This window comes from Chrysochloris asiatica, unplaced genomic scaffold (assembly GCF_000296735.1).
Source record: "Chrysochloris asiatica unplaced genomic scaffold, ChrAsi1.0 scaffold00019, whole genome shotgun sequence".
Lineage (NCBI taxonomy): Eukaryota > Metazoa > Chordata > Mammalia > Afrosoricida > Chrysochloridae > Chrysochloris > Chrysochloris asiatica.
In genome coordinates this window covers 2,450,172-2,474,885 of record NW_006408537.1, presented here as the reverse complement: position 1 = coordinate 2,474,885, position 24,714 = coordinate 2,450,172, and the positions used below count along the sequence as shown (strand labels likewise).

General features: G+C 39.7%; 1 protein-coding gene across 1 annotated transcript in view; it reads left to right on the top strand.

The window, feature by feature from the left end:
* Nucleotides 1–24,714, top strand: part of PKHD1 (polycystic kidney and hepatic disease 1 (autosomal recessive)) — a 722,421-nt gene that overhangs the window by 84,050 nt on the left and 613,657 nt on the right. The window contains 3 exon segments of the mRNA XM_006835767.1: nt 272–1,879; nt 8,135–8,278; nt 17,591–17,807. Of these exon segments, the coding sequence (XP_006835830.1) occupies nt 272–1,879; nt 8,135–8,278; nt 17,591–17,807 (1,969 nt within the window).

The window sequence follows — 24,714 nt, the reverse complement described above, 5'->3', positions numbered from 1 at the left end:
CAAATTGAAGAGAAATGGGGGCTTTCAGGTAATTGAAAAATTTGTCTTGACTAATTTGGACATGTTTCCTATATAGTAATTTATATTGTTGAGCTATGTGAATTTCAGACCACCTGGCACCTGTAAATAATCACAAATTTGACATTAGTGGAGTGAGGTGGAATAATAAAGGTTTCCCTAGCCCTTACCACATCTCCTACTTACACAGATGCTGTGAGTTCCTGGGTCTGAATATAAGTTTAAAATTATGTTTTTGATATTCCTGCTTTAGGTGGAACGATGCTCAGCATTTCAGGAGTAGGGTTCAGTCAGTACCCAGCCTCGGTTTGGGTACTAGTGGGCAATCACTCATGTGACGTTGTGAACTCAACGGAGGCAGACATCTGGTGTGAGACTTCACCGGCCCCACTGCTGCCTGATGCAGATGTGCTCACCATCCCAGCTCCAGTGCAGGTCTGGATCGGCAATGTGACCTCTCCCCACAGACCATCACCAGACTCTGTAGACAAGGGCTTCACCTTCATGTATGAAGCAGCAACAACACCTGTGGTCACTGCCCTGAGAACAGAAATCCTAAGCAGCAGCCTGCAGATCTATGTGGAAGGAAGTAACATTTCCAACTCGGTGATTCTTCTGGGGAGCTTGCGCTGTGAGCTAGAGGCACCATCTTTCAGGAGCAACATGAGCCTGTCTGGGTGCTCCTTTCCTCTTCACAGTTTGGAGGCGGGTGTCTATCCTCTCCAAGTCCGTCAGAAGCAGATGGGCTTTGCTAATATGTCTACGGTACCACAGCAAATTGTGGTAGCACCTCAGATAACAGCCATCTTTCCAACACAAGGTTCTGCTTGTGGTGGGACAGTTCTCACTGTGAGGGGCTTGGCTCTCAGCTCTAGAAGAGGGTCAGTTCAAGTTGATTTCTCAGGACCCTTTACATGCACCATCTTGAGCTTGAGTGACCAGAAAATCATCTGTCAGGTTAACCTTGTGGGTGACCCCTTGCCTGGAGCTTTCTTCACCTTGAATGTTACAGTCCGAGTCAAGGGTCTAGCCAGCAAGTGTCAGGGCAACTGCACACTCTTTATGCAGGAAGACACAACTCCCACCGTGGACACTTTGACCCCTCACATCAGCGGGTCTCTGACCATTGTGCAGATTAAGGGGCAGCGGTTTGGCACCACAGCCAATGAGTTGATGGTGTTTGTGGATGATCATATTCCCTGTGGTGTGACTTTCTTTAATGCAAGTCAGGTGGCATGCCTGGTTAGTGACCTGACCCCAGGGCAGCACTACCTGTCAGTGTTGCATAAGAGAAATGGGTATGCTTGTTTGAGAAATATTTCCAGACACTTCTACATTTTTCCTCAAGTGTTTCATTATTTCCCTAAGACTTTCAGTTTACATGGTGGGAGCCTCTTGACCCTGGAGGGCACCGCCCTAAGAGGACAGAATACCACATCAGTCTACATTGGCCAACAGGCCTGCCTCTCGGTGAACATCAGCGCTGAACTCATCCAGTGCATTGTCCCTGCAGGCAATGGTTCTGTTGCCTTGGAAATAGAGGCAGATGGACATCTGTACTACATGGGAGTCATTGCTTACAGCAAGGCCTTCACCCCAGAACTGCTCTCTATTTCTCAGATTGGTGGTATCTTAACCCTTGTGGTAGCACAGATCACAGAAGCTGGACATGTTGACATCTTTATTGGGACGTCACCCTGTGTGGGTGTCTCTGGGAACCACACTGTTCTCCAGTGCAGTGGCCCCTCCCTTCCTGCAGGGGAGTACCAAGTCAGAGGTTACGACCACACCAGAGGATGGGCTTCCTCTGCCCTGGTATACACATCGAGAGCTACTGTGTCTGCAGTGACAGATAACTTTGGTAAGTGTCTTAGTGTCTTTAATGCTGCATAACTAAAGTACCACAAGTAGATGGCTTTATGGAACAGAAATTTATTTTCTCTCAGTTCTAAAGGCTAGGAATTCATCTGAATTCAGAGGGCCCCAGGGCTATGCTTTCTATCCTCCTAGGGAAGGATTCTTCGTGTCTTCTTTCAGCTTCTTGGCATTCCCTGGCCTGTAGACAGATCTTCACATGCCGTTTTCCCCCTGTGTGTGCCTTTGTTTCCCTGTCTCTTGTTCTATCTTTTTTTTTTTTTTTCCAGGTTTTTATTGTGGATTGAGTGAAAGTTTACAGGGCATATCATCAGTTTTACATTCAACAAATCATACACCTGTTTCATTACAATGATTATAATCCCTTCTATGTACCATCAATCACTTTAGCCCTTTTTCTTTTTTTAAACACTCAGGCATATAAACTAATTTACACCACCAAAGGGCACACATTCTGCAAGTCTGCTTCCTGGCCACCATCTCTTAGTCCCTCTCTTCCCATGAATCTAGAGTCCTCAGCTGCTCCCTCTCTCATGTCCCCATCTCTGCCTCCATCTCTGGTGTCGCTGCTTCTCTGAATAAGGTGTCACATTCCGCTTGTGCTCTTCTCCCTTGATGGTCCTAGGGTCCTTTGTTTCTGGACTGTAAGATTAACCACTCCCCTGTTTTTGTTACAATACTTCTACCTTTATAATTTTGACAGTTGCAATTATTCATGATAACAATTACTCACACTATTGAATCATAAGAATCTTATCCCAATCTCTTTTCAACCAGACTCATCTAGACAAGATAAAAACTATTCAATGAGGACTCTTTCTTTCCCACACATACTCTTAGACTAAACTCCCCCTTAGAACCTTGTAAGCCAGTCACTTCAAGCTTTATCACACACTCATTTTAGGTAGCCAGTGTCTAAGTTGACCATCCCTATCTACCCTGTGTACAGAGGGGATAGCATTGATACTTGATGTGAAGACTCCTTCCTTCTATGTTGATATTTAGAATTACTACCTCCATGAGTATAGGTCAGGTTCATGCAATTGTAGCAATTTACCCTTGTTTCTCTTATCAAAAATTATTTTGTTCTTTCTTTCTTTATTTTTTAATCTTCCTCTAGTTGAGTTCTGATTATGAAGTCATCAAAGCTAGGTCAAATGGGTACTATCTGCAAGTTTGGGTGTTCTTGTGCATCTCCCCTTACTTCATATCAGCTGGATGCTTCACTCTCAGCTCTAGCCCTCTGTGGCTATGTCCTTGTCCACAGGTTCAGGTGTTCCCAGGTCTCACCACACTTTGGACCAATCAGCCCTTCCTCTTCTCTTTCTCATCTTCAGGTAAACAGGAGTCTATCGAATGTGGTTGAACTCAGCTCATTTCTTCATTGCTGCCTTTCCCCTTCTTCCACTCACCAGTAGACCAATGTGGTCACCAGCAAGCTTGCATGCCTGCTCATGTGTTCCCTTGGAGCTTCATTCTAAAGGAGGGTTTGTCCTGAAGGAACGTGATTGCTTGCCTTGATGGCTTCCCGGTGAATAACTTGCTTATTCTTGTAGTAGCCAGTCATACTGCCATTTTTGTTTGGATTTTTCCTGATGATCTGTTTTTATATTTGAAGATTTATCTTCTGTCACTCTAGTTGTTCCAGGCTGGTCTGCTTCTCCTTGCTAGTGGGAATGTCCCACTTCAGAAGATTCTAGATGGGGCTCAGGATTCCACCTAAGGCCCTATACACTGCAAAGGCTCCGCTGGAGGCCTATTTCACTGGGCAAGTTCTAGAACCCCTTTTAGGTATTCCAATCAGTTATAGTCTGAAGATGGGTTTACAAGCTTTCTGAAATTATGTTTCCCGACATTCCTTTCTATCCAACTCAAGTTTCCATTTTACAATAGTAGGCAAGGGAAACCAATATACACAAGACAGTCAAGCATCTTAGTATTATTTCCCCTCTTCAAACTATGCCTAGATCCCTGTATCAAAGAACCCTGCTGTTCCAAGGCTGAGCATGCATTACTCTATATCTTTGTCCCACTTAGCCCATGCAAACCTGTCTCAGTGTTCCCCTATCTACCTTGTTCTTCCACCCCTCCCCCTTCTTCTGTAATGCCTCCCCAACAGCTGAACTATGATGTGTCTGTTCTTACCCTGTGCTCTATCGTCACCTCCCTCCACCTCCCCCAAACTCCCTGGCTCCAACACCACCAGTAACCAACAAAAAAAAAATTTTTTTTTCCATTTTAGTATGGATATCTTTCCTTAAGGTTTTACAATAATGGTCTTATGCAATATTTGTCCTTTTGTGACTAATTTCACTAAGCATAAAGTCCTTATGGTTCATCCATGTTACTCAGTGGATTGCAGCTTCCTTGTTAGTCTTCAAGGTAGCATAATATTCCATTGTGTGTATGTAGCAAAGTTTGTTTATCCATTCTTCCATTGATGGGCACTTAGACTATATCCATCTTTTTTCTATTGTGAATAGTGCTGCTGTGAACATTGGTGTGCATGTATCTGCTCATGTTATGGCTTGTATTTCTTGTGGATATATACCATGTAGAGGAATTGCTGGATCATATGATATTTCTATTTCCAACTTTCTGAGGAAGCGCCATACTGTTTTCCAGAGTGGTTGGACTATTTTGTATTCCCTCCAGCAATGTAGGAGAGTCCCAGTCTCTCCACATTTATTATCCTCTGCATTTTTGAACTTCGCTTTTATTATTGGTGTGAGATGATATCTCATTGTTGTTTTGATTTGCATCTCTCTAATGACTAATGATCGTGAGCATTTCTTCATATGTTTGCTGGCTGCCCAAATGTCTTCTTTTTTGAAGTGTCTGTTCATGTCCTGTGCCCATTTTTAAATTGGTTTACTTGTCTTTTTCTTGTAGAGGTATTGTAGTTTCCTATAGATTTTAGAAATTATGTCTAAATATGTCTGATATGTCATTGCAAAATATTTTTTCCCATTCTGTGGGCTCCTTTTTCATTGTTTTGGTGAAGTCTTTTGATGCACATAGTTTCCAATTTTTAGAACTTCCCAATCATCTATTTTGTCTTCTTTTGTTTGTGTAATTTTCGCAATGTATCATAGTCGATGTGTTCCCAGGATTAGAGACCTTAAATTTGTCCCTGATTTTTCATTGATGGCCTTTATAATTCTAGGCTTCACATTTAGGTCTTTAATCTATGCTGAGTTGGTTCATGTTCTCTTTTTTAAGACACCAATTATATAGTCTTAGGCCCCACCGTTCTATGGTATGATGTCATCTTCAAAGGAAAACACTATTTCCCCAAACAAGGTCACATTCACAGATATAGGGGTTAGGACTTGAATGTCTTTTTGGGTTCACAATTCATAACGAAAGTTAAGCAGAGAAGACAGACTGATTTCTTTATGTAAATGGATTGAAAGTAACTTTGACTTTGCTGCTGTGCCGTGGAGTCGGTTCTGACCCATAGCAATCCTGTTTAGGGTTTTTGAAGCTGTAAATCTTTACCGGAGCAGAAAGCCTCATCTTTCTCTTGCGAATGGCTGGTGGAATCAAATTGATGACCTTGCAGTTAGCAGCCCACTTCGCTACCCTGGCTCCTTACTTTCACATCTGAGAGGTAGGAAATCAACATTTTTATGAGACACAAATTATATAGTCTTAGGAGCCACCCTAGTCAGCTATGATGTCATCTTCAAAGGAAAACACTATTTCTCCAAACAAGACCACATTCACAACTACAGGGGTTAGGACTTCAATGTCATCTCTCATTAGAATGAGAGAACACAGCTCGTCTCTTACCATCCTGCATTCTTTTCCTTTTCATGAGACTTTCTTTTTCATGTGTCACCAATAAGGTTTTGATTTTTTTTTTTAACAAAGGAAATTGTGTATATTCTCTTATTCTCTAAGTGTTTAATAATGTTTTAATTTGATGCATTGTTGTTGTTTTGTTGTGAAGTGCCGTTGAGTCAGTTCCGATCCATAGCAACCCTGTATAGGGTTTCCAAGGAGCAGCTGGAGAGCTTGAACCACCAACCTTGAAGTTCAAATGGCTTTGCAGTCTGGCACATTAACCCACAGCACATTAGTCTGGTTTAATTGGCTTTAACTTAAATAAGATCATGTAAAAGTTCATATATATAAATTATATAAATGCTTTCTCTATTTTTAGATAAAAAAGACAATTTACATTATTTTAAACTTATGAATCCTGGTGTGGTTTTGTGGGTTAACTGACTCAACAGCACTTAACAACAACAATCCTATGAAATACAATAAATTTTTTATCAGTTTATAATATTTCACAGATGAACTCATACGTTATCAATAATAAGCCTATGGTGTCGTGTCATTGCATTTGTTGAACTTTACCCCCCTTTTAGAAATACTTACATTTTCTTTGTCTTTATTCTTTCAATCATAGCTTTGGTTTCTATTCACTTAAAGCCTTATGCTTAGAATACTTCAAATCTGAATATGACATAGAAAACATAGAGGGAATTATAGACGCAGAATCTTACACTGATGAGGTATTAGCCAAGCCATTTCCTAGAAGGTATTCCTCTAGTCTCAGTTGGATGGAATTTGGATAAGTGGGATTTGGGTCTTGCATCTGTCACTCACTTAGTTGGGCAAGTTTGACCATACTGCCAGCATTAAGCCTCAGATTCCTTATTTGATAAATGATGTTGGACCAGAAGTTTCCTAAAGTGCTTTTTTCTATTCTTTAAGGGCCATGATTTATGGCATAGAGTAGAGGTTTGAAATGCACTTATACACCAAAAAGGTTACTTCTGAGTTTGTTAGGTGATATACAAGTACCATGTAGATTTGATGAGAAGGCAATAGACACCTGGAACTCTCTGCCTTAGTTGTAGACTAGAAGGTTCCATCTGTCTGGGAATCCTGGTGAATATGGATCTCAAACAATATTGCCCTTCAATGGTTCTCAGATGAAGCAAAACATTCCACATGCTTCAGTCCTGTTGAGGATTGACATGCTTTTATCCATCAGTGACAAGTGCCCACATACAGTGTAAACTGGAGCAACATTGTTTTGCAGACATTTACAGTAGCACTGTAGGGTAAGCTCTGGATTGCTAACTGTTCAAACCCACCAGCTGCTCTTTGGAAATCCTACACAGGGTAGTTATCAGTTTGAACCGACATGATGGCATTTAACTCACTCAACACACATACATACACACACACCAGAATTATAAGTTCACTTTTCCTTTGAGCAATTCTACTTTTACAAATTTGTAACAAACTATTACAAAATACATACAGATTATGTTCCTAAAATATGTACAGTTCTTGCAAAACTTAATTTTCACAAAAAAATTTTAAAAAAAGAATAATTGAATAAGAAGGAGTCCAGGTGTGGTGCTGTAGGCTAAGCACTGGACTGCTGATCATAAGGTTGGAAGTTAAAATCCACCAGCTGCTCCTTTGAAACCTAAACAGCAGGAGTTGTTTCTGTTAAGTGCCATTGAGTTGATTCTGACCCATAGCTACCCTGTATATGGTTTCCAAGGAGCAGCTGGTGAGCTTGAACCACTGACCTTGCAGCAAACAGCAGGGGTAAGGAAACTTTTTTCTGCCAAGTGCCATTTAGATATTTATAACATCATTTGCAACAACAATAACAAACAACATTATAGGAAAATTGCTAAGTAAATTGTGTCATAATCATGTAATGGAATTCTAAGTAGTTAAAAAATGATGAACTAGATCTAGATGTATAGATATGAAAAAATGTTTAAAATGTACATTTAAATAAAATACATACATTGTAGAATATATATAGGATGATCTTGTTGTATAAAAATATTCTTCCTTAGGAAATTCTAGAAGAATTCACAAGACACTATAAATGGCTAACTGTGAGGACTGAGGTAGGCGGTTGGAGGAACTTTTACTTTAACTTTATATTCTTTTGTGTAATAAAACTTCAAAAGTATACATATTATATTTATATATAAAATATGGTACATTAAAAATACCCTATTCACATAATTTTTTTGTTAAAAATGATTTGCTCTGACAGAACAAACTCCAGATCCTGGAGGCTAGAGCTTTGGTAGAGATGAAACGGGGACTACCAGAGACCTAAAGCCAGTTGTGTGGATTCTAGAGGACATAGAGAGAAGGATGAGCTATAAGAAAGCAAAGGGTTTAATTTTGAGTTCAATAAAGTGAGTTTTGCCAGTGTGGTCATAAACTTATAGTTTTATCTTTAAAGGCTGCCTCGGAGGAAGGCTTGTGCATGTGTTTGGAGCAGGATTTTCTCCAGGGAACATCTCAGCTACGGTGTGTGGTGTTCCCTGCCAAGTCTTGGATAATGCTACCGTGACTGCCTTCAGCTGTTTGGTTCTGCCACTGGACGGTCAGTAAAAATGTAGTTTTTATTTAAAAAAAAAATCATGTATATGAATTTTTTTGTGTATGTATCTATATATGATTTTTTTTATTAGTTCCATTTTTGTAATTTTTTCTAAGTGTGTACTAACCACTGATTTTCTCAGAGTTCCCGGGAACAGAATTTCTCGAACCCCATCAAAAATGGTAGAGTATAGGGCCACCTATTAAAATGGCTCTTTAATAACTTTTGGGAGTTCCGTGGCTCTGTAGGATAAGCATTGGACTATGAACCACAAGGTTTGAATCCACCAGCCACTTCACAGGAGAAAGATGAGTCTTTGTTCTCCCACAAAGATTTATAGCCTGGGAAACCCTACACAGGGTCATTATGAGTTGGAACCAACTGGATGGCACTTAACAACAACAATATTAACTTTTTGTCATAATAGTGGGTCCAAGTTAAACGAACAACTGAAAATTTATCATCAGTGATTTTGGCTGCAGTCGTATGACAGAGAAAACAATTCTGCATTCTGAATATGAGTTTCAGTGACAGCCATAGGCATCAGGGAGGGAACAACCTCTTAGCCTTGTTCAGAGGTCAGGCTGCTGAAGACATCTGCTTATTGGAGATACTAATAAAGTGGTGGAAACAATTAAGGTGGAATCTCTGGAATGTTGGCTCTGTGTGCTCAATGTTTTGAATTCTTACAGGCAAAAGAATCAATGTAAGTGCCCAGGTAATGACCTGGTGAGTAGAATGCCATGATCACTTGTTATTTTAAGCCCATGTACCATCACAGTGATTGTGGAAGATGATTTTTGTGGGATGGAGGGAGGATAGAGAGGAAGGTACAAAGCAGTGATATCTCTATGTTGGGTATCAAGACATATAGTACTTTCTCATTCAGCCAAAAAAAAAAAAAAAATCAAAGGGAAGAGATAACCATTATTATTATATTGTTGTTATTATTAAGTGCTGTCGAGTTAGTTCTGACCCATAGCGACCCTGTATAGGGTTTCTGAAGAGCAGCTGGTAAGAACTGGTTGAACATTGAAGTTCAAACCGACTCTGCAGTCCAGAGCATTAGCCTATAGCACTATACCAGAACTCCATAAGTGATTACTATATATTATTATTACAGTGGTGGTGGTGTGCCTTGGAGTCGGTTTGGATTCATAGTGACTGTGCATAGGGTTTCCGAGGCTATAAATCTTTATAGGAGTAGAAAGCCTCCTCTTTCTCCCATGGAACAGCTGACAGTTTCGAACTGCTGACCTTGAGGTTAGCTGCACAACTCATAACCACTACGCTACCAGAGCTCCTATTATTATTACTATAGGACCAGCTTATTATCTTGTTTATTATTATTACTATAGGACCAGGTGATTATCTTGTGTGCATAATCATAGGTCTTGTAAGGGTGCACTTAAAAATGTTTACTACATGTGCTTACTGTGTAGTGCTTTATATTATATCCCTAATCTGTTTGTTGGAAATGTGAGCATAGTCTGAGGATTTACAAAGCGATACAAATTTCATTTCATTTGAGCTTGTACAATAAATCCATGAAGGCTAATACTAGCATGATGGCAGTTTACACAGTATTTTCTTAGACAAGTAGAAAAAATAATCTGTTTTAAATACGAAGGATTTCAAAAGTTTGGGTACAAATGGGATTAAAAGATAATTGAATTTTCCACAAACTGCTTGAGTCCCCATCGTACTAGAAATTAAGTTTCCTATTATCATCATGTATCTATGGAAAGGAGATTGATTCTACGTAAGATTCCACAAGAGAAAACCTAAGACCATAAAGATGTAAGTTTAAGTTGTCTGCTTCATTCAAAGTTAAGTGTGCAGTTATTAGCAGAAGAGTTGGTGATCTGTTTCTAAAATATCACAACCTTGAAGTCTCAGTGGAGTGCATTTCTATGCTGTATGTATGGGGTTGCCGTGAGTCAGAACTAACTAGACGGAAACTTGTAACTGTTTCCCTCACCACACTACCCAGTAGGCATACAACAGTGCTGGCACAGGGCAGGTACAGAATTAGTGCTTGATACAAAAATAAATTGAGGAATAGCTAACGGTAGAAATAGTAAATGAAGGCTCTACATTTCTTATTCTTAGTCCTGATGTGGTGCTGTGGGTTAAAGCACTGGACCACAAGGTCAGCTTGAACTACAAGGTCAGAGATTCAAACTTACCAGCCACTCCTTGGAAACCCTATTTAGGATTGCTATGATTTGAAACTGACTTGACCCACCAACCACTCCTTGGAAATCCTATACAGGGTTGTTATGATTGGGAATGGACTCAACAACACTTAATGCTTAGCTAAGATTGTTATACTCTGATTTTATGTTAAGCTTTGTAAATTAAAAATTTTAATTTAATAGGCTTTTTAAAGTCCCCTGGTATTATTTCTAAAGGATGGAGCATGGTGGATCTGTAGGATAAGCACTGGACTGAGAACTACAAGGTTGGTGGGAGAAAGATGAGGCTTTTGCTGCTGTAAAAATTGACAGCCTTAGAAACCCTGTACAGCATCGTTAGGAATTGGAGCTGACTTGTCAGCACTTGACAAGCACTCGGCTGCTAATGGAAAGGTCTGAGGTTCAAACCCACCAGCTACTCCTCAGGAGAAAGATGTGGTAGTCTGCTTCCATAAAGGTTTACAGCTGTGGTAACGACGTGAGGCAGTTATAGCCTATCAACTCATAGGTCACTATGAGTTGAGTTCCACTTGATGGCAATAGGTTAGTATTATTTCCTGACAATTAATTTCAACTACAAGTACAAAATAAAAATCGGTGATGTTTCAGGTTCACATAAATTGTGGCATTGGGTGTTTGGTCACTTTGGGGAAAGAATACAAAAAGGATATGGACACAGCATCTAAGGGAAAGGAAAGTAAAAAGCTCAGTATCAGGTCCAAACTGATTCCTATGGTATGGCACAGTAGGGCAAGCATCAGATTGCAATGTTAGTTTGAACTTCAAAGTCAGTGGTTCAAATCTACCAGCTGTTCCTTGGAAACCCTATACAGGGTTGCTATGAGTCAGAAGCAACTTGATGGCGCTAAATAACAACAACAACTTGGGGCTGAGGTTAGATGGGCCTCTAGCCTTTTACCTTCTTTACCAAATCCGACACCAACCATCCCTCCCACAGCACTTTCCACTCAGCTGGGTTTTTGGGTTTAATAATTCATTGCAGTAGTCACACAGAACTTAGACACCATACTCATTTATGGGGTTTATTAGGAAAGTTAATAGGTTACAGTGCAGGATTAGAAATGCTTGGGGCAGAGTTCTTTCAGTCAGGACAGTCTCTCAGCCCTGGGCCCTTGGCCTCTGCCTTGCTGGAGCAATGTTAAAAGCTCTTTCAGCACTATTGCTAAGTGTTCAAAGGGCACTCCACTTAGTTATAAGCCTCAGCCTGAAGGTGCTCAGCTTTAGTTCTGAGTCAGCAAACCTAGCTCTCCAATAAATTGCCCAAAGTACAGCTCCTGCTCAAAGGCACTCGGCTTCACTTGCTCCATCTGGTGCTCTGGCTCTTGGTTCCGCAGCTGCTACTTTTCTGCTACTCCTCTAATGTCACAGCTTTCTGTTCCTGGGTCAAGGAGGTTCAGCTTACAGGGGTCTCTGGGACCAAAGGCCACACTCCACTCCTGGTTCGTTCTTCTTAGGTGGTAATGAGATCCTCTGTTGCTTCTGAGATGGCTAATTTATACTCAGCATGATAGCAACACTGACCAATCTCTTCATTAACTTTCCAAGTTTTTACGATCACAATTAGCCTTGTTAACGGTTATTCACAATTGAATGATAGGCTATCAGCCTCTTCTTCCCCATTCTCTTACTCAGGACCATCAAGAAAAAAATGCTGTTTTGTGAGAGTTACAAAGATGAAAGAGCCATATGAAGTAATTCACTGCACTACATTGTATTTTTAAAGATTTGATTAAGTTTTAGAAAATAATTTTTCAAAGTCCCTTAACATGGAGGGAGAGGATCTGTGTGCTGATGGCTGGGTGGGTGCAGGGGCAGGTTTGCGTGGTTACCATTTGGTTGTTTGAATGGTTATATATTCTTGAGTGCTTAGGTGTACATCCCAAACAAACAAAAAACGGAGGGAATGGAAGCAAATGCTGTTGAATGATGATGCATTGAGAGGTTTGTAATCATTGCAATGAAACGAAGTACAATAGGCTGAATGTAAAGCTGATGTTCTCCCATGTAAACTATCACTCAATTCACATACACACACATAAAAGCATTATGTTAAGCAAAATAAGGCAAACACAAAATACTATTGTATCATTTTACTTTAATGAAATTCAAGAATATGCAAAACTAATAATAAATGATGATTGGAAAAAAAAAAAAAAAAAATCCCTTGACATTTTAAGAAGAAAATGAGTTGGAAGCTGTAACTTTTAACATTACCAGTAGGTGTCACCGAACACTCATTGATTGGGCAACAGAAACTCACTGGAGGGAAACATAATTTTGAATTATTTTCCACTTTTATAAAAAAAAAAAAAAAATCTGTCTTTTTAAAGACTTTTAATCACAGTATCTAAAATTGGAGAGGAACTAGGCATGCCAACTGCAGATTTTCCTTAGTTAAGATCCAGGATGGCATTTGGGCATCCTGTCAACCATGTGAAACATGTAAGACATTCTGAGTGTATGATTGTGCATTTGTCTCCAGGACACAAGCTCATAATGTACATCAAATAATCAATGGGGTGAGCCTCTGAAATGATTTGACACTACTAATAATTTCTCCACTTCTAGAGAGGACCTCATTTAAACTACATATGTTCTATTTTAAAGTTGTTTCAATGGACAATTCCATAGTAGCAGCAACCCTTACACAAGTTTAGCGAATACCAATTTGAGAAATCCATCTTCTCCCTAACTGCTGCTACCCCACTGTAGCGAAGGCTAATGAAGCCCCTGGCAGCTCTTTAGAAAGCTGAATCATCTCATTGCCTCTAAGGCTACATCACCATTCTCTGGGAATTCTTTAGAAATGTAGCGTAGTGGTTACAAGTCAGGCTGCTAACCTCAAAGTCAACAGTTCAAAATTTACCAGTCGTTCTGTGGGAGAAAGGTGAGGCCTTCTGCGCCCGTAAAGATTTACAGCCTTGGAAACCCTATACAGGGTCACTATAAGTCGGAACTGACTCCACAGCACACCCCCACCACTGAATCAGAAGCTGTCTCACCAGAAAACATTTCGTAATTCTCTTTTAGGCCCTTTTTGAGTCCCTGCTGTCTTCTTTTCCCTCCCAATTTGCATCCCTAACTAGGTAGCTTCTCTGTATAAGCAAGTTCTAGTCATATTCTATTGGAGGAGTCCTAGTATGGTACTGCGGGTTAGTGCACTGGACTGGCACGGTCAGTTTGAACAGCAAGGTTGGAGGTTCAAGCTCACCAGCTACTCCCTGGAAACCCTATACAGAGTCACTATCAGTCAGAACCAGACTCTACAGCACTTAACAACAACAGTCATATTGGGCAATATCATATAATCTGGTGCCATATTGTTTTACAATACTGTTTTACTGGTTTATACTTTTTGTTACCTTCTATTATCCTGGTGTGGTGTTGCAGCATAATGCGCTGGACCACAAGGTCAGTTTGAACCTCAGTGTCGGCTGTTCAAATCGACCAGCTGCTCCTTGGAAACCCTATACAGGGTCGCCATGGGTGGGAACCAACTTGGTGGCACTTAACGACAACAACAATTATCCCAAGTAGAACTGGTGTGCCACTACAGGATAAACACTGGACTGCAAGGTCAGTCTGAAACACAAGGTCGGTGGTTCAAACTCACCAGCTACTTCCCAGAAACCTTATATAGGGTCACTATGAGTTGGAACTAACTCAATGGCATTTAACAACATTATCCAAGGTGTGAGTGTGCGTATGTGTTATCCTAATAGTGCTATCTATGCACAGCTAGATTTCCCTCATTTTATAATTACATAATTTCTGTTTTTTGCTGTGGTTTACTACCTTTGTATTTTCATTTAGTCTTTTTGTTTTTATGTTAACTTCTCTAACTTACAGAAGGTCATTTTAATTCTGACCCTCAGTTTGCATTTTATTCCTCAGTTTAACTTTGTATATACTAAAGGGAGTAAGATTTTTACATTCTAGGTTGTAGATCGTGGTCTTGAATGAACATTTCTAAAATTTTTGTTTTATTTGTTCCTCTGTCATAACACTCATGTTTTCATGAGTGGGACAGCTTTAGGTAAAGTTTTAAAGAAATTCTTTTTCTATTTTTGCTATTTTTTTTAAATCTACTTTCCCCCCAATTTTACTTCTAACCTTGTGTTTAATATGTTGTTGTTGTTAAGTGCCGTCGAGTCGGTTTTGACCCATGGCAACCCAATATTGAGTTTCCGAGGAGCGGCGGTGAGCTTGAACTGCCAACCTTGCAGTTCGAACCAGCTTTTCAGTACGGCGCATTAATCCGCAGCACAACACCAGGACTCCAGTGTTTAATAATTGTTGTTGTTGTTGTTAAGTGCTGTCGAGTCGGTTCCGACCCATAGCGACCCTGTACAGGGTTTCCGAGGGTGTAAATCTTTACGGGAGTAGAAAGCCTCATCTTTCTCCCGTGGAGCGGCTGGTAGTTTCGAACCGCTGACCTTAAGGTTCGCAGCCCGATTCGTAACCACTACGCCACCAGAGCTCCTTGTTTAATAATTAGGGTTGCTAAATAATCCTATTGGGTGAAAGCAATATTTCATATTTGTTTAAATACCATAAAAGTTTTTTTTTATCTTAAAATTTCTTGCATTATGTGAATTGCACTACATAACTGTTTTTCATAGATTCTTTAACTTTCCCGTAAGTCATGAAAAGCTAACTTGATTAAGGTCACACAACTATTTAGTCGCAGAACGTTGAGTAAAACCCAAGGATTCTGATCCCTGCCCTGGGCACTTCTCGTAATCCACCTTGTCAATTTGCATTCACCTAATTACCTGTATCGAGTATGAATTTAGGGGTTTTGAGCCTGTTTTTTATTTGCTGTATGTCTTACTAGCTGGAAACTTCTCATGAAACTCCTCATATTTCGTTTATCTATGTTAGAGTCCTGCTAGCAATGATTTTTATCGCTAAAATTCATTTGAAATACTTTCACAGAAAACCTAGACTTAGGAGTCAGGTGCTTTGGGATGCAGCATTAACAATAATACTGTTTGTGTGTTATTGAATAACCACAAACTCTCCCACATGTACTGTCTGATTTTCACCTTGCTTATAGCCCTGTGATATAGGTAGTGCAGCTAGTTTCATTGTTGATAACATGGGTTACTTACCAGTGTGGACAAATTAGCTGGAGAAGAAGCAGACTAGTGAGATTTTTTTCTTCTGTCTCTTTTTACTTTATTAAGGTTTTCAAAGAGAAGTGTGTCTAGATCATTTTTTGCTGAGTGTTGTCTTCCTATTAAAGGTTACAGTCAGTCTGGCTTGGTGATGCTTTTTTTTTTTTTTTTAATTTATCACATAATTTTGCTAGCTTTGGCTTGGTGATGCTTTTTACACTGTCCCGTGATGCCCTGGTGGCATAGTGGGTTATGTGTTGTGCTATTAACCACAGGGTTGGTAGTTCAAGCCCACAAGTTACCCCGTGGGAGAAACTTGAGGCTTTCTGTTCCTGTAAAGATTTATAGCCTTGGAAACCCTATACAGGGTCGCTATGAGTTGGAACCAACTCAATGGCACATAACAACCGCATGACCCAGAAAGAAAGGCCCTGAGTGTCACATGACTTCATATAATTGCTCTTTTTCTTCATAAAATGATAACAATCATAATTATATTAAATCAAGAACTGCTGTTAACCAAGAGATCTCATAAGAAGAGTAAAAAAGTTTAGCCAGAAATTTGGAGAAGCTGTTGCTATTGTTGTTAATTGCTGTCAGGTGGGTTCCCACTCATAGGGAATCTGTATAGGGTTTCTGAGGGGTGACTGAGGGTTTGAACTACTGATCTTGTGTTTAGCAGTCCAGTGCTTATCCTACAGCGCTATGCCAGGAGTCCTCATAAAAGTAGAAAAATGAATTATAATAAACAAACAGAATGAAGGGACACTGAATAATTTGAAATCAGGAAAGATGTGCACCAGGGTTGTGTCCTTTCACCATACTTATTCAGTCTGTATGCTGAGCAAGTAATTTGAGAAGCTGAATTATATGAAAAAAAAGTGGCATCAGGATTGGAGGAAGACTCATTAACAACCTGCAATATGCAGACGATACAACCTTGCTTGCTGAAAGTAAAGAGAACTTAAAATACTGATGAAGATCAAAGACCACAGCCTTTGGTATGGGTTACATGTTAATGTTAAAGAAACCAAAAATCCTCACCACTGGACCAATAAACAACATCACGACAAATGGAGAAAAGCTTGAAGTTGTCAAAGACTTTGTTTTGCTTTGCATCCACCATAAACACTCCTGGAAGCAGCAGTCAAGAAATAAAAGTATGAGTATAAACTCTTGTGATAAAACTATTTAAAGAATGGATGCAGGTAATTGCTTTTGGGCATGAGGAGGAAAGAGATGGAATTGGGGAGGAGCACAAAGATTTCAGGAGTCCTGGTGTAGCACTGGATTGAAAGGTTGGTTTGAAATGCAATCCACCAGCTGGTTCTTGGAAGCCCTATATAGGGGCACGATGAGTAGGCGGCAACTTGATGACACTAAATGACAACAAACACAGATTTAAGAGCATTGAAAGGCTGTTAGATCTTATGTTGGCTTATGGATTCAGATGAGTTTATCTCATCATTAAAAAACAAGAAAAACAAAAATTCTGACTCACAGTGACCCCAGGTGTGCAGAGAAGAACTACTCTAAAGGGTTTTCAACACTGAGACCTTCTGGACACAGATCATCAGGCCTTTTCTGGGTTGGAACCACCAACTTATAATAATTTTTAGTTAAAAAAAAATGGCTGTCATTTTCTTCTGTATCCATTGCCTATCGCTGTCTCATTGATTCTTACTCATAGTAATCTCATGTACCAGAGTAGAACTGGTCTACAGGGTTTCTCAGGCTGTAATATTGAGGAAAGCAGGCTACCTGGTCTTTCTCCTAAAGAGTCACTGGGTGGGTTTGAACCTCCAACTTTATGGTTAGCAACTGAGCACTTATCCACTATGGCACCATGGTTTTAAATATATCTCTCTCTATATTTAAAGTTAATTAACTACATTTTCCAATGGCCAAGGAAGAGCACATGGCCTTCAATTCTTTGGGTGGTTATTACCTAGCCTAACCATGACCCTTTCTTGCAGTGTCCTTGGCTTTCCTGTGTGGTCTGAAGCCTCAGGAGAACTGTGAAACCTCTAGCCACACCTACGTGCAGTGCGATTTGACTGTTGCTGTGGGGACACAGAGACTGCCCAAATCATGGCCTTACCTCTACATTTGTGAAGACAGTTCTCATAGCCTCTTTAAGCGAGATCACTGGACTGAGCCACACTCGCCATCATTCTCAGGCCTCTTCATCAGGTATCCCTATCCTTTCTATGTTCTTGACCTTCCCATGGTTTTGTAGCCTGTGGACCCATGGAGTCACTGGGGATGGTAGGGTGAGTGGACTTTGCCCTGGGCCCTACAACTCTCCTTGGAGAGGCCATTCCATTGTGAATTCTAGCCAGCTACATATCAAAGCATCTCCTGTCTTTTTCAAGTGTTCAAGAGAACATCTGAAAAATTTGCCCAGTAAACAACTCGCTTTGTTCTTGCTTAGATTTTAATATTTATCTTCTAATCCAAAACAACATCTGGTGAATGCCAATGGGGAAAAAGATTAGACATTATGAAAAACAGAAGGATTTTTTTTCCCCTTTCCTTTTTCTTTTTTTTTTCAAACAGAGTCACAAGTAGGAAAAAAATAAAGTCACAGAAAAATCCAGCAGATTGTACAATGTTTATTCAAAAGAAGTGGGATGCACAGGCAAAATTACTGTAGATTTAGGATTTGGAATCTATAACCTTATAAGGAGTTTTAAAAGCTAAAAATAAATAAATAAATGACAACTTCCTGGGTGAAACGCTTTTCCCAAAATAAATTAAAAACAACAACAGTGTGTCTATGCTGGTAACTCTGGACGGTCTTCATTTTCAGCAGTAGTCCTTTTCCTATGCAGTGTGATATCTCAATGCTGAACATTGCCCTGTACCCTTTTTCTTATCTAGCAGGAGTGGTTGCATCTAATTATTTAATGAAAGCCCATTTTTCCATTTTAAAAACCAACAACCCAAAACTGAGCAAGACCAGTTGCACAAATGAAAGATAACCAGTCTTTATCACACACAGCAGTCTGACTTGATGAACTAAGACAGTCGATGTTTTAATGTGAGTTTACCATCAGTGGTGTGTGTTTAACCAGAGGTGCAGAGGAACCTCCCAGGTTGGTTGCTTTCTAGAATGGCATGAAGGACCCTGTTTAGGTCACATAAGAAGTAGAGTGCTGGAGTTCGGACACATTTGAGTTGGATTTCAGAACTCACTATTGTTGGACCCTGAGAAGCACATGCTAGCATTCCTAGCTACATTGAATTAGGATTTCATCTAGATTCCTAGAGCTATTCTTTGGAGTTCTTCCATGCCCTTCTTTTCCATTCTTAGAGTTGACTGAGACAACTTAATGGAAGACCCATTAAAATCTATCCCCTTATCTATTACTAGCCTTTAAAAAGTGTTGCCCAACATTCTGGCTGTGGCATCAGGCAAAAGTGGGTGTGATTTTTTAGAGTAAAAATAAGTGCCTAGTGATTTGAAAGGGGTCCTGTGTAGTACTCTAGGATAAACTCTGAACTGTTAACTTCCAGGTTGGTAGTTCAAACATATCAGGTGTTCCTCGAAAACCCTACACATGGTAGATGTGAGTCTGTTACAACTCAATAGCACTTTATCGTCATCATCAACAACAGTGATTTGGAAACAAACTGACACTTAGTGATTATTAGGGATGAGAAAGTAAGTTAGCCCAAACTTTAGAGGACAATTATGCAATATGCACTAATAAGCCTCTTAATTTTTTATACTCTGTGACCCAGAAATCTCACTTTAGTATTTTATTTTAAGGAAGCAGTTAAACCAAAACCAAACCCAGTGTCTTTAAGTCAATTTCAATGACCCTGTATGACAGAGTGGTGCTGTGGGTTAATGCGCCAGATTACAAAGCCATTTAAACTGCAAGGTCGGTGGTTCACGCTCACCAGCTGCTCCTTAGAAACCCTATACAAGGTCGTTATGGGTCAAAATCGACTTGACAGCACTTAACAATAACAACAACAACATAGGACAGAGTAGAACTGTTCCCTCTGGTTTCCAAGATTATACATCATTACAGAAGCAGACAGCGTCATCTCTTTCCCCCGGAGTGGCTGGTGGGTTCAAATCGCCGACCTTTTGGTTGCAGCCCAATGCTTATGTCATTGCACTAGCAGGAAACCATTAGAAATGGGAAGCACTCCTGACAGTCATGCCTATTGGTGTTTTAGGTATAACCAAAGAAACAATTTGAAATGAAGTGTTTAGTAATAATTCATTCATATGATAGAAAATAAGGTACCATTAAAAATCGTGATGCAGAATATTTAACCAAACAAGGAAATGATGATAATATATTGAAAAATGAAAAGCACAGGTTACAAAACAGCATGTCAATTTATTCCTAATATTATATATAGTATATATGTTAATACACAAAAATAATGTTGTTGTTGTTATTAAGTGCCATCAAGTTGCTTCTGACTCCAACATATTTACTACAAATTAGACTAAAAACCAAAAACTTAAGAAGAAAATTACTATGATCAGCCACAGTGCACATGCATAATAGATGCTTAGAATAAAGACTGAAAGGGTGTGTTCTAAAATGTTGATAGTGCCTATCCCTAGGTAGCTGATGTATTGATCATATTTATTTTCTTCTTAAGTTTTTGTTTTAAATCTATTTTGCAGTAAACATGTTGTAATAATCAGAAAACCCATTATAAATTATACACAAATTATTTAGAAAATCATGTACCAAATAGCTTACCTTGGTTTCTCTGTAAGTTGTGTTTGTGAACTCAGAGAACTGCTTTCCAGAACCTCTGCTGGGAACCCACTTGGATTTAACACTTTATCTCCTGTTCCTTGCTACCATTATGCATTTGGTGTCTTTTGGCAAAGGCATGCATATCTGTGGCAAGTATATGCACTATCCATCCATCTACCCATCTACCCATCTACCCACCCATCCATCCATCCATCCATCCATCCATCCATCCATCCATCCATCCATCCATCCATCCATCCATCCATTCATCCATCCACCTTGTAGATATTATCAAGTGTCTACTCTGTTTCTAGGCTTTGTGTCAACTGTTGGTGACTCAGTGTTGACTACTATGAGAAAGTCACTGCCCTTAAGGAGTCTATAGGGTTTAGGGGAACCCAGACAGTATATAAAACCATCCTGAGTTATAGTAAGTACCATAAAGTGCTAGCAAGTAACAGGGCACAACTTTAGACAGTATATACAGAGTAAGTGTCTCTGAAGACATATCTCCAGAAAAGAAAGAGAAGGTGCCGGCTGTGCAGTCAGGCAGTGAGGGCACAGATGCAAAGGACTCAGTATATTTGATGAACTGTGAATAGGCCAGTAGGGCTGGAGTGTAGTAGAAGGTAGGACATGAGGTCCTAGAAGAGCGTGGGGGGAGGTATGGATGGCCTCAAAGGTCACAGTGAAGAGCTTGGATTCTAGGCCAAGGGCAGAATAAGGGATTTTTCTCAAAGTCACACACTCAAGCCATGGCAATGTTGGGACTGGAACTCACAGGTCTAACTCACAGTGTACTTAGCACTCCTATCATTATCGGGGTTGACACTGTTACAGTTGAGAGCCTTGGCTGAGCTTTCTGGGGGAAGTGAGATTTCAGAGTTAGAGGCAGCAATTTTTAGGTAAAGTGAGGAGACAGAATGCCTTCTGTCTCCTGAGAGTAAAGAAACCCACCCTAGAAAGTACACCCATGAAGATGAATGTACTCATCATGGGCTGATCAGACAGTAGACTGGGAGTTAGGAAGTCTGTTGTTACTAAGTGCCATCAAGTTGCTTCTGACTCACAGCAATGTTGTATAGCATTTCTGAGGAGAGGCTGGTGATTAGCAGTCCAGTGTTTATCCTCCAGTGCCTAGGTTCTAATAACTGTTTTTCAGCATTTAGACCCAAAATTTTACTTTTGATCCCTTTCCCTTCCAGATATATGTTGTCGTTAAGTGCTGATGAGTTGGTTTCGACTCATAGCGGCCCTGTATAGGGTTTCCAAGGCTTTAAATCTTCGTGGGAACAGAAAGCCTCATCTTTCTCTTGCAGAGTAACTGGCAGGCTCGAACCATGGACCTTGTGGTTTGCAGTCCAGTGTTTATCATATGGAGCCACTGTGTTTCTATATATACAAGGGAGCTTCAAAAGTTTGTGGAAAAATGGAATGCAAAGATAATTAGAATTTTCCCACAATTTTTTAGAAGATTCTATATATATGCACATACATGTTGCTTTATTTTTATTTTAATTTTTAAAAACTTTTTATTGCACACATCCACATTTATATTAATCTAATATTGTTGGTTTTGTCATTGTTAAGTGCCATCTCAGTGACCGGATGTAGGCATTTTGAGTCCATAAATCTTTATGGGAACAGAAAGCTTCATTTTTTTCTTGAGAAATGACTAATGGGCTCAAACCACTGACCTTATAGTTAGCAGTTCAGTGCTTATCCTATGAAGCCACAGTACTCCCTTTAAGCCAATGGTACTACTTATATCAGATGGTAGCAAGGTCAAGTGGTCTGAGGTGCTGGATTAAGGCTCCAGTCTCTTCGGGGTGTGGGTTTGAATCCCACCGCTGCCAAGGTTTTTCTGCCACACTTTAAGTTTAGGAGTCCTAGTGTGGTGCTGTGGGATAATGCTTTATGAGTAGGAACTGACTCGATGGCACTTAACAATGGTAAGAACAACACTACTTATATTACAGGATTTTGAAGGAAAATGGAATATAGTAGCTATTAAGAAAGTTTGATTTTTTTAAAGTTAGTATAATTTTGATATCCATGTGCTTACTTATTTTGTTGTTGTTAAGTGCTGCTGAGTCAGGTTTGACTCATAGGGTTTCCAAGGAGCTGCTGGTGAGTTTGAACCACTGACTTTGTGGTTCAATCCAACCTTACAGTCTAGTGCTTTATCTCACTGCGCCACACCAGGGCTTGCTTATTTTAGTGAGGGCTTATTTTTATTTAAAACTTTAGTGAGGTAGTAGTGATTGTGTGCCTTCAAGTCAGTTCTATTTCATGGCCATCCTGTATAGGGTTTCTGAGGCTATGAATCTTTATGGGAGCAGAAAGCCTCATCTTCTCCAGTGGAGTGACTGGTAGATGGAACTGCTGATCTTGCAGTTAGCGGCCCAATGTGTAACTAAGCATACTAAATGGGTTTCTTTTTAGTGAAGTAATCAGGGACAAATACAAAAAAGAAGCATGAGCTAAAGCTTATGAAAAAAATGTCTAGGTGAACAGAGAAGAGTTTAAACATGTTTTAGCAAAAGGAGGGTGTGGTTAGGACTGACAGTATATTGCCAACCAGAGTGACTTACCTTGGCCAGCACAGTGTCTTGAGAAGGCAGAAAGGGTCTTGCTAGTACAAGACTTTTAAAGCCCCAAAGCAAGAAAGGTCATAAAGGAAGCTGGTCACTCCTTTCCTTGAGTTCAAATCTATAAACCTAGATCATTTATATACTAGGTATAAAGAACATGCCTGAGTGATTTAGGATTCACTGATGATAATGAGTCACAGAGAAAGAGTCATAACAAAGAGAAGTGATGGTAAATCATCTTCAAATTGCTTAAGAAAGAAAAAGGGGGATTCTAAGCTTGACATTAGAAAGTTTCTGGGTGATGCACACAGTTCAGTGCTTGACATCTAACCCAAAGGTTGTCAGTTTGAATCCACCCAGAGGCACCTTGGAAAACTGGTCTGGCGATCTGCTTCTGAAAGGTCATTGTCATGAAAACCCAATGGAGCAGTTCTACTCTGCACATATGGGGTTGCCATGAACCAGAATTAACACCATGGCAGCTAACAATAAGAGCGAGTTGTAATTTGTAATTGTTAGGTGTCATTGAGTCAGTTCCGAATCATAGCTATCTTGTGCACAATAGAATGAAACACTACCCAGTCCTGCACTATCCTCACAATTGTTGTCAACCTCGAGCCCATTGCTGCTGCCACTGTGCCAATCCTTCTTGTTGGAGGTCTTCCTCTTTTTTCTGACAAAACATAATGTCCTTCTCCAGGGACTTATCCCTCCTGATAATATGTCTGAAGTATGAGAGACGAAGTCTGTATTCATCCTGGCTTCTCAGAAGCATTCAGGGTATACTTTTTCCAAAACAGATTGGTCTGTTCTGGCAGTGCATGGTACTTTTAATATTCTTTTCCAACATCATAACTCAAATGCATCAATTCTTCTACCATCTTCCTTATTGACTGTCCAGCTTTCACATGCATATGAAGCTATTAAAAATATCATGACTTGGGTCAGGTGCACCTTAGTGTTCAAACTGACAGCTTTGCTATTGAACATTTTAAAGAGGTCTTGTGCAGCAGATTTTCTGTAATATACAAATATATAATGTAATATACCATTTGATATTCTGACTTAAGCTTCCATGAGTGTGGATAGTAAATAAAAATAAAGTTTTTGACAACTTCAAACTTTTTCGAATTTATCATGATGCTATTTATTGGTCCAATTGTGAAGATTTTTATTTTCTTTACATTGAGGTGCAATTCATACTGAAGGCCGTGGTCTTTGATCTTCAACATTATCCCTGTCAAAATTCTAGAACAAGTGATTAATCAGATGGTTTGTGAGCCTTCAAAAGTGAAAGTAGTTATCTGGAATGTGATGGGTTGGTAACCCAACCTCATTTACCTTCTGATGCGTTTGTAAGTGATTTATTATAGACGTAGAAAGAGAGAGCTTCTCAAAGTATCTCAACAATCTTCCAGGTCTGCAGCCAAAGAAAGGTTCTAGGCACAAAGCCCACAGTGGTCTGACACAGCCTCAAATTACTTTGAATTCAAGTGTTTTATTTTAAAAGTTTGTGGAGATTTTCCATTCTACTTCACCATATTTCCAAATCTTTTTAGATATTACCTTTATTTGAAAACAAATTATTTTACTTTTCTTTTCTCAATCTTAGAATAAGATGGACTCTCCAGAAGCAAATACTACATTTAACTAGTGATGTTGTCTACCTGAAGATGATGGTTTAGGGAAGTAGATTTGTAGCTAGATTATAGGATCCAGATTAAAAATGTATTTGAGTAGTAAGGCCAAATTAGTGAGATGAACCATAAC